The 13742-nt window shown below is 40.1% G+C and overlaps 1 protein-coding gene, 1 long non-coding RNA gene and 1 pseudogene across 2 annotated transcripts; 2 read left to right on the top strand and 1 right to left on the bottom strand.

Moving 5' to 3' along the window:
• Positions 1 to 2051: 2051 nt before the first annotated feature.
• LOC118753400 lies at positions 2052 to 4627 on the top strand (annotated as a pseudogene).
• A 418-nt stretch (positions 4628 to 5045) lies between these two features.
• On the bottom strand, positions 5046 to 5658 carry LOC118753398. The gene is made up of 3 exons (XM_036488270.1): positions 5650 to 5658; positions 5398 to 5592; positions 5046 to 5320 (listed from the first exon to the last, which is right to left on the bottom strand). The coding sequence occupies exons 1-3, from the start codon at positions 5656 to 5658 to the stop codon at positions 5060 to 5062; spliced, it is 465 nt and encodes a 154-aa protein (XP_036344163.1). The 3' UTR covers positions 5046 to 5059.
• A 6819-nt stretch (positions 5659 to 12477) lies between these two features.
• LOC118753402 lies at positions 12478 to 13299 on the top strand. The gene is made up of 2 exons (XR_004994801.1): positions 12478 to 13070; positions 13129 to 13299. It is a non-coding gene; the product is annotated as an uncharacterized LOC118753402 (long non-coding RNA).
• The last annotated feature ends 443 nt before the right edge of the window (positions 13300 to 13742 follow it).

Genomic DNA, 13742 nt, shown 5'->3' with positions numbered 1-13742 from the left:
GTCTAAAGTGGACAAGAACCTTGCGTCCCTGAGCTTGTCTAAGATCGCTGAAACATAAGGGAGGGGGTAGCTATCATTCTCTGTGCATTTATTTAAAACCCTATAATCCACACTAAACCTATAAGACCCATCCTTCTTTCAGATCATAACTACAGGGGACGCCCAAGGACTATGTGACTTCTCAATGACACCCTTGTCGAGCATGTCTTAATTCCTCGTCAATACGCGACTGTATGACGGGAGACATGGGGTAATAACGCTGTTTAACAGGTTCGACCCCTGCCTTGATCCTAATCCTATGCTCGACAAGGTGGGCTCCACCTAACCCTTCTGGCATAGCCTTGAACGATCGGGCGACTATCTCCTCTAAGGCCCTAGCCTCTCTGCCAGTGGAGTGGTCCACTATCGCCGCCAGCGACTCCTGTTCCAGTTGAGAAAAGCTCCACCTCATCTTCATAAAATCCGGAATGATACCCGCCTTGGTCCAAAAATCGACACCAAGGATAAGACTCTGAGGCAAACCGGGGACTACGAGGCACTCCAGGAGGACCGACTTGCCCTCCACCTCGATTGGCAACGAAACCGAACCTAAAACCGAAATATGGCCTCCATCCGCCAAAGTCACTTTTAGAGAGTTGGGTAAAGAAGTCGCGCTAATGCCCCAAGAACTCAAAATACTCTACCCGAATTTACCGATCACCGTCCTCGTCGCTCCAGAATCCAACAACGCTCGAAAAGTTCAACCAAAAATTCTTATGTCTAAATACGGACACTTATCGAAGCCATCCGCCACCAAAGAATATGCTAACTGAACATTCGATTCACCGAAGCCTACTTTTGCCAGCTGGGAATTAGCAGGATTACTAACTCGCCCTATTAGTCCACCCGACCTGCCGTCCCAGGGGTCTACCTCCCGTTCACCGACTTCTTTTGCGACCTAACATTCGACTTCGAATTTGACCAACTATTCGCCCTACTATTCCACTTCTACTCCGACCTAAACGGGTTGTCCTTCCGCCGACCACCTCCACCCGGGCTTCGCTGGGTACCCTGGACACCATTCCGCTTCGCTGCACACACCGGACAGTCCCGCTTCATGGCCCCAGGCCTACCACCGCCGAAGTACTTACTTTATCCCCTTCCTACATTCGGCTGATACATGACCGAACCGCTTTCAATTAAAACAACGGGTTTTATGGCCCGCCCTAAACCCTTCGCTGTCCTTTGGTTCCGCCACCGCTGCAACCTGTACATCCACCGAGGCATAGGCCAGGTCAGGCTCCAATAGAACCTTGGCATTGTAACTCGGTGGGGGACAAAAGCTTCAACCGACGACCTAACCGTTTCGAACTTCCTACCTAACGCGACTAGTTCCGCCACTGACCCCGGTGTAACTAGTCCCAACTGGGTTTGATGAAAGGGGAGAAGATTCGCCCTAATGGTCCCTAACATCCTACTCTCGGACAAAGGCTCCTGCAACCTTCCAAACATGATTTTCATCGCCGCCACTTACACTCCGATGGACTCATTTGCTCCCTGAGTCCGCCGGCGTATCTCGTCCATCAACAAATCGTCGTACTTGGAGGGCAGACATTCTAACTTCAACTCCCTGACCAGTTCCTCCCAGCTACCTAACGACCTCCTTCAGTTTCAGTTCTACCGCGTCCCGGTCCTCCTCAAAGCTAAACGGGTAATCCTGGAAGAGGTCCACCGACCCTGTTCGCTCCAAAAGCCTGGACGCCCGCGACGACTTCCGCATAGCCTCCACCGACGAAACCGAGAGACCCCGAGCCTCCATCTCATACGCCAACTCCTCTTGCGATAATCTATTAATTTCCATGCCGAATAAAGCAAACAAATCCGCGAAAAGCAGCAAAAAAACTAGTGAAATAAAATAAAATCAGCGGAAGCAAAAAACTCTTTAAAAATTCCAAAGGCAACCGAATAAATCAAGAAAACCCAACCGAAAAAACCGAATTAAAAATTAATAAAACCGCAAAAAATAAAAAATTTCAAAGCCGACCGAAGTTGAAAACCCGCAAAATAAGAACCCTAAAATAAATTTTAAGTCTAGGACTAGTTATGGCTCACTTGAGACCACTTCGCGACCGGTTGGTATCCTAATGCCTACACATTAACTTACTGCTGGATAGTAAGCTGCCCTATACTGGCACAACAAAATGACCCTATCACGCGAGACAGCAATAGAGCCTAACCACAAAAAAAAAACCAAACAGAATAACACGTACTACCAAATAAGACGGCACAAGCAATTACAGTGTTTGCTTATAAACTAAGTTACAGTTTACGTTTAGGTGTATGTATACTTCACCAAAAACAAAGTGGAGCGGCCAAGCTAAGTTATCAATAAGTTTTTATTATATATCTTTGATAAGCTTGAAAATTAAGGCAAAATACTCCCAACCTCTTGGGAGTTTACTCGGAAGCGCTTCAATATTTTCGTTGGTTTTAGATTTGTTTTAATTTTACCGGCCTAACACTTATTCACTACTACTTATCACTTTTCACATGCCGAATGTCCGTCCGCACTTTATGTAAACGCACGCCACTACTTCTCTCCAGATAATGGTCCGGTCCTGAAAATTTCCGCCAACGCACAGTCTACAGTACAACACTCCGTATGGCTCCGTGACGCCAAAAATTACCACTTGAAGATGTTCGCCCGACAACCTCTAAACAAAATACACCAAAGGCACGAGTAATACGTTATCAAAATTTCGCCAAATATGGACAAACTCACGGTTCTCCTCGGAATACTACCGTTTCGTACGTATAAAAAAACAAAATTGTTACCCTCCAATCGTCCGTTTCCACGCCGCCACGAATCGTTAACACAAAATCCTCCTGAATTTCTACTGCCAAAAGGTTAAACAAAAAAAAAAATTAAAATCCAAAATACCAAAAATAAAATTTGTACCACAAACAAAAATCGTGACCCAGCCTTATGTACACAATATATAAACTTCACAAAATATATTTACGTATGTATGTATATACGCGTAGCACAGCACTTTCCACTACACTGTTTTTCTTTAAATTTCTACGCCAAACTCTCACCTGTAGCTTGTTTCTGTAACTCAGTGGAGAAATTGTCTACTGCTATTGACTTTGTTCTTAACCACCAAGCTTTTGTCAATCGTTGAGACTTTAATGTTTCTATAACTCCGAAAACTCACCTATAGAGAAATTCGTGTTGAGTTGAAATTGAAAAGTAAATTTGAAAGTTTTGACATTTATTTTTGAGAAATGAGTATGTTACACAAAATTGTGTAAATCAGCAAATAATAAACAAATGAACAAAATAATAAGAATTAGAGACAACTAACATAATTAATTATTTAACATAAATTTTATAAAATGAGTGAGATACGTGTGATCATTTATGCTATAATGTACGATAACCGAAATATGCTTCGAGTTCAACGTCGGCGGTTGCGAGATTCATGTGATCCATTTATAATCCCTGAGGCGCGTTTCATAGAACTTTTTCGGCTAAATAAAGACGCTTGCATAAATCTTTTGGAGGAAATTAATCCTTTTATGAAGAGTGGTGTTAGGAATACATTTATTCCAAAAATATTTGAGAGTGGTAGCTGCCCTTCATTTTTATGCAACTAGGTCATTTCTGCGCGATATTGGGCAGGATTTCATTTTCCCTTTAAGCAAAACTATGATATCACGCATAATACACGAGGTAACGGATATCATAGTGAGAAAATTAATGAACAAATATGTGAAATTTCCTAGTACAAGCTGAGAGTTCAGCACCATTCAGCAAAGGTATGCAAAAACAAGAAATTTTGAGTTGTGCCGTTATTGCAGAGGACCATCGATATGTATATACAATAGTACTCACATTTTAATTTTACTTTATACAGGTTTCATGTGTGTACAACATTTCCCGGCGTTATAGGAGCAATTGACTGCACGCATGTCAAAATTAAGAAACCAAATACAGATGTGGAGCACTGTTATCATAATCGTAAAGGTTTTTTTTCAAAGAATGTACAGCTTATATGTGACTATGATTTAACGATTCTTGCTTGCTATAGTCGTTTTGGAGGCAGCACTCATGATGCTTTCATATGGAGTAGCAGTCACGCAAAAGCTTTCTTAGAAGATAAACATAGAAGTGGAATATCAAATATATGGCTACTTGGCGATTCGGGGTATCCCCTGCAGCCATGGCTTATGACGCCGATTGGAAATCCGCAATGCGCAGCTGAAATGAAATACAACGAAGCCCATATTCGTGCTAGAAATTGCATTGAACGACTAAACGGTGTGCTGAAAAAAGTATTTGCTTGCTTATCCCAAGACCGTGGACTTATGGTTACGCCATCATTTGCTGGTTCTATAATCAATGCTTGTTGTACATTGCATAACTTTCGAAAGAAATACAATATTGCAATGCCAGATGTTGATATTACCGAACGAAATATACTTGAAGAAGACAATAATCTTAACTTGTCTAATAATATTTTAGCCGAAGGTCGTAGAACCCGGCAAATGATCATCAGAAATTATTTTTCAAATTAGAAAAACTAAAAATGCAGTTTTGCTACATTTGTTTTTTTTTAGTTTCGCGAGTGTAAAACTTACTGTCGCAAGGTGTTAATATTGTGTTCTTTACTTTGTATCTATTGAATAGTTGTCCGTCTGTTTAATGTGTGTACTAAACAATAAACAAGTTTAAATATATATATTTTTGGAATTTTTATTTACTAAGAGCTTTTACAATTTTTTCCAGCAGTTCATTCGTCCGCCGTTGTTCCCCTTTTATCTATTTCAGCTCTTCTTTCACCTCATTCATGTACCTCTCCTGACTGGAAAGGCGAGCTTCAAGTTCTGTTTTTGCCTTCTCTAGCTCCGAATACAGTGGTTCCTTGCTCTGCTTCGAATTTTTAGCTATTTTCCGCCGTGGCGTGTTTATCGGGCTTTTGTTTTTGGAGCAGGTGGTCTTGCTGACAGATACCTCAATGACATCCTGATTCAGGTACTCCTTTTCCATACATATAATGTCATCGTCGAGCGCCGGCTAAATTTTAAGATTGTTATTCAGAGAAAAATTTATCAAAGGAATATATATTATAATTACAAGAGGTATATCGAATCCACCCTCCACAGTTTTGGCATCACCATCAACAACATCCGATACCAAAATGAAGTTAACCACTTCTTCTTCCAAACTATCTAATGGCTCTGGTCCTAAACAGCTTGGAAGGTTTCCCGTCTGGTTTTGAAACCTTTTGATTGCGGAAAATTTTTGCTTTATGGACGCCTTCCAATCAATCCAACACTAAAACAATTTATTAATTAAAATTAAAATTTAATACACAATCAACTACAATATAATATATATACATATGTACATACTCTTTTCCACTGCTCAGCACTTTTATTGGCTCCCCCGATTGCATTTAAATCCGCAGCAACTTCTTCCCACTTTTCCTTAGTTCTCTTGGAGCTATCCGGGCCAGAGAACTGCCCACAAGCCAGCGTACGGTTTTTCCGCATATGCTCGACTAGTTGTTTTTTTTGAATTTGCGTTACGCGCGCTGTTAAACTTTTCTAAAAGTAAAAATAAATTTATATATAACAGATTTTAAATTAAAAAACATGACTTACCGTATTCATTCTCAACTCGTTTTGTCAGTTCTCACTTGCTAAAGAGCAGTTGACAATACCTCTACTAGTAGAGAATTCAAAACTCTACTCCCCACACTTACAGAAACACAATAGTAGAGAATGGCGTCAATTTGACGTCCCATTCTCTACCAGTAGAGAAATAATCGGTAGAGAACAGTTACAGAAACGAGCTACTGAATAGGGTCACCTCATTGTTCTGCAAACCTGCCGGAAAAGATCCCACGTAGCTCGATTCTTCTAGAAATTAAATTTCCTCTAACGACGAGGGCCCCACGTTGGGCGCCAATTTGTCACCGGTGCACTAATATCAAATCACCTACCTAATGTACCAACTAAATGCACTTACCGTGCGCAACAACAATGCAACGGGCCAAACCAAATAAACAAACGACCGCACAAAAAAGGAGATGAAAAAAAAAACCAATCAATCGGCTGACTCAGTGGAGAAGGCGGGGTTGCTTGAGGGGGAGCAATAAGGCAGTATACCAAATACCTAGCGCAAACTAAGTTCAAATTGGACAAAAACAATGTAAGCTAATACCCAGCAAACATTGAGGTTAGTTATGTAATGTATTTGCAATAAAATAATAACGAATTATTTGAACATAAAAAAAATATGATTATGATGAATATTGCTTATTTACATTTATTTGAATTTGCGTTTTTTCTCTAATCGTTCTCGAATCGGATTCTAATATAGTTCTCTAAATTCCGTCATCGACTCGAGAACGATTAGAGAAATACCCTAGTTATCTAATGTAGAAATCCAAATTTCTCTAACGTTAGAGACTGTGTTTGCTGGGTATGTACAGTAGATATACGTATATGTGTGTAACACTGACACTAGGGTGGGGGCTCCGACCGCGAGGTGCTCCTTGGGAATGTGGTTCCCAAATCCGGTGCCGACTATAACGCGCCTCGACTGGCGCCGCTCTCCAAAAATTTTGCTGCTGCTGCAATAGTGCCTCGTCCGGCACTTTAAAAAATTGCTTTTTACCAAAAAAACGCAGCTGCCAATAATATTAACAAAATATGCTGCGCTCGCAATACGGGTGTTGCCTGACTCGATGCTCGTTCAGATCTGCCCCGGCACGCAGTTGCGAGCCAGGCCGCAACCTACGCACCGGTAAGCAAACCGTTGGCGTATCAGCGCCAGTTTTGTTGGTGCCCGATAAATTGGCGCCGGCCCGATCATTAGCATTAGCGGTCGCCACCACGGCGCACACAAACAAAACCATGGACTTGCCATTCCCATCATACGGCGGACAACAAAAGTGCCCCAATATGTGAAAGCAAAGGCGACATATCTACTACGGTCTTTCGCGTCATCTCTCATTCCTACATTCTTAATTTCGGTCAGCACCGTTTTGGGGCGGAGTGCCCTAATGGAGACTTTTCCCCTTTGTGGTGGCGCTCCACCGACAAACAACTATTTCGCTCAACTTGATCTCAGCCTACTATTTATTTGGTATATATATACATATGTACACTTGAGTGCCGGTAGACTTCACTCCTATCGGTTGGAGTGAAAGACTCTTGAAGGTGTTACATCATGGCTTTGGATTACGAGCTGACGTAGACGAATAGCTAATACTGCCGATTGGAGCTCCAAGCGAAGAATGGAGGTCAGTTCCAACGGGGCACATCTGGTCTTTCCCGACACGAACGCTAATTGAACAACTCCGGATGCTTCTACAATTCTCCAGTAAGCTACCGCCGCATAAGCTAACTCACGCGCATCTGAAAAGATGTGCAGTTCCACTGGTACGGTCATAAATGAAGTGCTGTAACATCGCGGTATGCTGAGGCTGGCTAAATTTCCAAGCATCTCGACCCATTTCTTCCAAAGGACTCCTGCATCTGGTGGTATTTCATCGTCCCAATCAACCTGCTTCCTCCAAGTCGTCTGTAGTAAGAGCTTGGCCACCAAGGAATACTCAGCTTCTAGACCGAACGGATCGAAGATAGACTTCGTAACACTTAACGCTTCTCGTTTAGTGTCCAATCTCGTTCCATTCAGTAGATTTCTGTCAACTTTCTCAAACGCTTTGGCTATTTCTCCTCTTCATTAATGATGTTGGTCTACGCTTTAAACATTCAAATTATTTACTGTATGCAGACGACTGGAAACTCTTCCGTAAAATCTCTGTTTATCTCGTATCCCAGTACATACCGAGCACCTTTTGAAACCGCTCGGCTTCTTTATCGAGACTAAAAAGTTGTCGATCTTCCTGGTTTTTGTTAAATGTTCGGTTAACCAATGCGGAGTTAGAGAAAAAGCGTTTAAGGTCGAATCCAGCTCTCTTATGTACCCACACGATTTCGGGGATAATTTTCAGAGCATCACGCTCAGTAGGAAAGGGATGTACCAAATCATCGACATAATGATTATAGCACTGACAGCCTCAGGGAATTTGTTTCTAAACTCCAGAGCATTATACTTTTTAACGTACTGTGCCGAACAAGGCGAACAAGTTGCTCCGAATGTCATGACTGCCATCGCATACTCTTTGATTGGCTCGTTCGAGTTGACTCGCCAGAGAAATCTTTGCGCTGCTTTCACCTGGTGAAACATTTCGACGATATCCGCGCATACCCCGACATTTCGTTGGCGAAATTTCATTAGAACAACTGCTGGAAGCTGGCACTGGTCAAGCCCACTTAATAATGCGGAGTTAAGCGAGCAACCGTCGACTCTTGTTGCGGCGTCAAATACAAGTCTTAGCTTCCCCGGTTTGCTTAGGTTGTATACTGCGAAGTGGGGGAGATACCACGTGCAGCCATCGTTAACTAATAATTTATCATCGCGTAGTTGCCGCGAGAACCCCTTTTACAAATATTCTGCAATAACATTCACATAATCTCGTTTGAAGTTATTATCGCGTTCGAATTTTTTCTCCAACAGAAGCAGCCGTTTTTCTGCCATTATCCGACTATTTGGTAATTCTGGATCTTTATACCGCCATAAGAGTCCAGTTTCGAAGCGCTCACCCTTACGCACCGTCGTACTCTCCAACAGAAACTTGGACCTCTTAACGTCTTTGCTTTCGACGTTCTCAGCACATCGTACACCTAGGTCGTCACTAGCTACGAACTGTTTCACCAGCTGATCAAGTGCGTCGCTCTGGCTACAGCCACATGTGTAAGGAACAACTAGCGTACATCCTCAACCGATTCTCTTCCAGCAGGACCATACACGACCCAACCTAGCTTGGTCATGATTACTGCTGGACCCTTCCAACTATCTCTGGCGACCCGATGTGCAACTCCTAAGTGCGCATTATCAATCCCAATCAGTAACTCTGGAACGACATCGGTGTAGTTGCATAACTTCTTCATGTGGCGATACTTTGATGAAAGCTTCTCAATGTTTAGCGTCTGCTTTGGTAGTCGAAGGTCGGACACCGTATTTACGTTCTTCAGATTAAGTATTTTGCGGTCTTTCGTTATCCCGGAAATTCCAAAGTGCACGCGCGAAGACATCTCCGTTGCTGTGTTACTACCGAATCATTGAAGCGTCAACTGTTCCTTTTTTCCTTCCAACCCAAGTCTCGTGGCCAAACCTTCGTTCATCAAAGTAATCGCCGAACCTTCATCGAAGAAGGCATAACTATTGATTTGTTTGTTCCCCGCATACAACCGTACCGGGATGATTTTAAATAAAACCTTTCTATTTTCAGGCCTAACGGCAGGGTTGGTAAACGTTCGCAGCGCTTGCTGATTATTATTATTATTTATTTCATTTGTACATTCATTCAGAAGCCTATGTGTCCCTCTGGTCGCCGTGCTTTGACTACGGATTGAACAACGATTACCTGAATGCCCCTTCGATGGCGTAAAAAATCGCTGACGCTGATCATCGCCCGATGCCGACTGTAAACGTTCATTTATGTTAACGTATGCCACACAAACTACACGAGCTAATTCTTGCAACGGTAATGCGATAAAAGCATATAATTTGCAACCCCACTGAATTACTACAAACTACCTTATATGAATACGCCCTAGGCTAATCTAGTAAAATTAAAAACATGGAATTTACGATATTTGAATGCGACCCTGTCATATGTATGACAGCTGCTAGGCTTATGTCAAAATGTGAAAAATATATTGGCGGCATTCGCCCGCGTACCTTCAACTCGAACACAAGTACTTTTTCTTTAAATTAAATTCGACCTGATAGCCACCAAGGCATCGGTGCAGTCAGCAGCTTCGGGCAACAAACGTTTGCCTGCACCAACGCAGCCCCAAGCAGGCGTTGGCTGGAATCAGAGCCGGCGGAGCACCTACATATATATATATATAAAAAAAAAAGAATTTGGAAACAAAATGTAACAAAAAAATATAAAACGAAAAAAAAATGAATTAAATTAGTTGAAACAAAATTTGTTGGTGGTAGTTGCAGCCATGGTACAAGTATTTAAAGCAAAGAAAATCCTTACAAAAATTACAAAACTCAAAAACTGACAACGCGCATAAATGCATATATATGCGCATACATACGTGGCGGTTACAAACAGTTACAAAAAAAAAATGTTAATTAAAAATATAAAGTGGTGGCGGTGCAGAAAATTGAAAAATTAAACACTTGAGAACTAAACAAGAAATAAAACAAAATACCTGAATACAAAACAGGAAAAATCGGTAAACGGTCATAAAAAAAAAAAAAAAATACCAAAAAAGCGGTGGTACCCAAATTTTTAATACTTTATGAAACAAAAATGGCTTAAGAACGGAAAACTTGAAATTAAAACAAGAAAAAAAAAAATCAAAAAAAAGCGGTGGTCCCAAATTTGAACAAAAAAAAAATAAATAAAAAGCCTAAAATCTCAACTATGAAAACGCGAAAGTGCTGTACATACCACAGTTAGTATACGTAAAAACGCGTCGTACATCCGTTGTATAACGGCATACAAACCACGCCATCTACCAACCGCAGCTGTACCCTTAAACACGCCATGCAACCGTTGTATAACGGCATGCGCACAACGCCATAAGGAAGCGTCGCTAAGCCTTGGCGCGACGCAAGACAGCGCATCGTTTTAGTACAGACTGCAGCGGGGGACAATCAGCGAAGAAAACAAGCAACAACAACAGCGAGCAGCAGATTCTTTTGGATATGATGCACTACGTGCGAAACAACACAATATCTTTTTCGTAAATTCAATATGTAACAAAATTTTTGTAATTATGTATTTCATATATTTTTCATTATATTCATACAAATTCTTGCTAAATCTTGTTGCTCTATTCAAACTTTTGGATTGTCAAACATACTTTTAATACCTACTGTACTTATTGTACCTACATACATACAAATATTAATACACATTTTTGTCTATACACATATGTATATGTTACTGCTTTTTCTTCTGGAATTTCAGCTTCAGTGGTACAGTGAGGTACAAATATTAATATTTTTTTAAACGTAACTTCAACAATTTAAAGTTTTCACTAAAATTTTTCTTCAATTCTTTGCAACATTAGGCAAGAGTCAGATTTTGGAATTTTCATTAATTTTTCTTTTTTTTTCAAATATTCGATAAAAATTTCATACGAATTTTCGCCTGTGCCATTGCCGTGCTTTTATACTACAACTTTTAGAATTTCGTTTGAAATATGGTAAAATATTTCAACGATTATAATTATCAATAAACGTTTTCCTCAATTTTCTATGCCGTGGTAGCCAAACTTCAAATATTACAACTTTATTCAAATAATTTTTTTTCAATAATACAATAGTTCGATAGTTTTTATAGATCTTTTGCTTTGCGTGTGTGCCAGATGTAAGATGTTGAACTTGTGTTCAAAGATTTTCAACCAAATTTTCAAAAGTTACCAAGCGTGTTCTTCAAAGCCGTCCACTCTCAACAAATCTGGACAAAGTTGACGAATATAAAAAATCTTTAATCGAAACTTACAACGATATTTTAATTCAAGTAAAAAATTCGGAACAACAAGGAAACAAGCCAGCTTCTATAATTAAAAGTTTACCGCGGTGCAGAGAAAAGCTACTTCAGTGTTTTCAAAAAAATTGGGTGTAAAGTTGAAGTACCCGAAGATTTTTCAATTCTTATAAAAGAAGATATTTTAAATTCCATTGCTGACATTGCTGACGCTTGTTCAGCTGGCACACCAGAAAATTCCACCGTTAAAAAAAGTTGTTCTTTTCCTTCATTTAAAGATTTTTTACAAATTGAAGAAACGCCTTGCGTTACGATTAGTTCACCGAATATAAATTTTACCGAATATACAAACGAGGGGAAAATGGCAACACCTGAGCAAAAGAAAACTTTCATTAGCTTGTGTGCATCTATAATCCGAGAAAACTATAGTGGTGACCCCCTATCGCTCGACTCGTTCATTGACAAAATCAATTTAATAGAAGAATTGTCGGATGAAAGTTTAACTACAACATTTATAGCATTTTTAAAGCCAAAACTCGAAGGCAAAGCGCGTGAGGTTTTACCCAGTCAAATAATTTCGGTTGATCAAATAAAAGTTGCGCTACGTAGCAGAATCAAACCAGATAATTCCAAAGTTGTCTCTGGCAAAATCGCGTCATTACATATTACTAATAACAACTATTCCGATTTTGCAAAGCGAGTAGAGGAATTATCTGATGAATTAGAGCGATCTTTAATTATTGAGGGAATGACTCAAGCGAAAGCCCATGAGTTAGCGGTAGAGCAGAAAGTAAATGGTTGCAGGCTGAACAGCCGTTCAGAGCTAGTGAAATCTAATTTGGCATCAACAACCATTACAGATTCAAAAGATGTAGTCGCAAAAATGATTGTAGAACACAATAGTGAAGTCAAAGAGCGGCAGGTGTTATCTTTTAGGTCACGGGCAAATAGACCAAATAGTTTTCGAGGAGGTTTTAGAGGGCCCAACAACTATGGCTATCACAACAATAGTTTCAGGTATAATATCGGCAATACAAATAGGCACAATAATGGCAATAACACAAGGTACAATAGTCAAAATAATTACAATAGAAGTAACAACTTTAACAATGGACAAAATAACTACAGAAATAGCACAAGCAATCGTTCAGCAAGCAACAGAAATAGCTCTTCTCGTTCGAATTCTAGAAACACTTCTAATATTCGATTTTTAAACGCCGATGCCCCTCAGGAGCGAACACTGGGGGAGCAGGAGCTAAGCAATTAAAAGTAGTTACCCCTGAAAAATCAGTTTACTGCTTGAACCTTAACTATTCTGACTTAATTAAATTAAATTGTACCGATTCTTACAAATTATGCTCGTTTCTCGAAGATTCACAAGCAGACATCTCTTTAATCAAGATTTCCAGTTTAGCAAGAAATTCAGCAATTAACAGTAGCAATACCATAAACATCACTGGTGTAACAACTGAAACGGTTACAACATTGGGAACTGTAAGTACAAACTTGGTTGTATCAGGTTTTTTTATTCCGCATACTCTTCACGTTGTAGATGACAGTTTTAATATACCTTCTGACGGCATACTAGGCAAGGACTTTTTAAAGACGAACAGATGTATTATTAACTACGCAAATGACAGTATAACTATCGGCATCGGGACAGAAAGCACTAAAATAGCAATTGTACACGGTTCAAATACCGACACTTTAGTCATTCCTCCAAGATGTGAAGTTTTTCGTTTATTTAAATTGACTAATTCCAAAAACCCTGTTTTCGTAGACTCTCACGAGCTTTGCTCTGGTGTTTTTACATCAAAATGTGTCGTCGACACTAAAAATCCAATTTTAAAAGTAATAATACCACGGACGAGGTAAAATACGTTCGAAACTATAACATCAAAGTTGAGGATATAAGTAACTATAATGTCTACAAAATAAACGAATCTTCCCAAGACACAAAACGTTTAGAGGAACTAAAGTCAACTTTACAAAAACAAATGCCAAAATATGTTAAAAACAAATTGCTCGAATTATGTTTACAATACGCCGATGTATTTGCCTTAAAAACAGACCGTATGACACTCAACAACTTTTACGAACAGAAACTTCGACTGAATGACAAGACTCCCGTTTATATCAAAAACTATCGTTTGCCGTACTCACAAC

This window comes from Rhagoletis pomonella, unplaced genomic scaffold (assembly GCF_013731165.1).
Source record: "Rhagoletis pomonella isolate Grant_MI unplaced genomic scaffold, Rhpom_1.0 Rhpom_scaffold_02413, whole genome shotgun sequence".
Taxonomy (NCBI): Eukaryota; Metazoa; Arthropoda; class Insecta; order Diptera; family Tephritidae; genus Rhagoletis; species Rhagoletis pomonella.
This window is presented reverse-complemented; position numbering and strand designations above follow the sequence as displayed.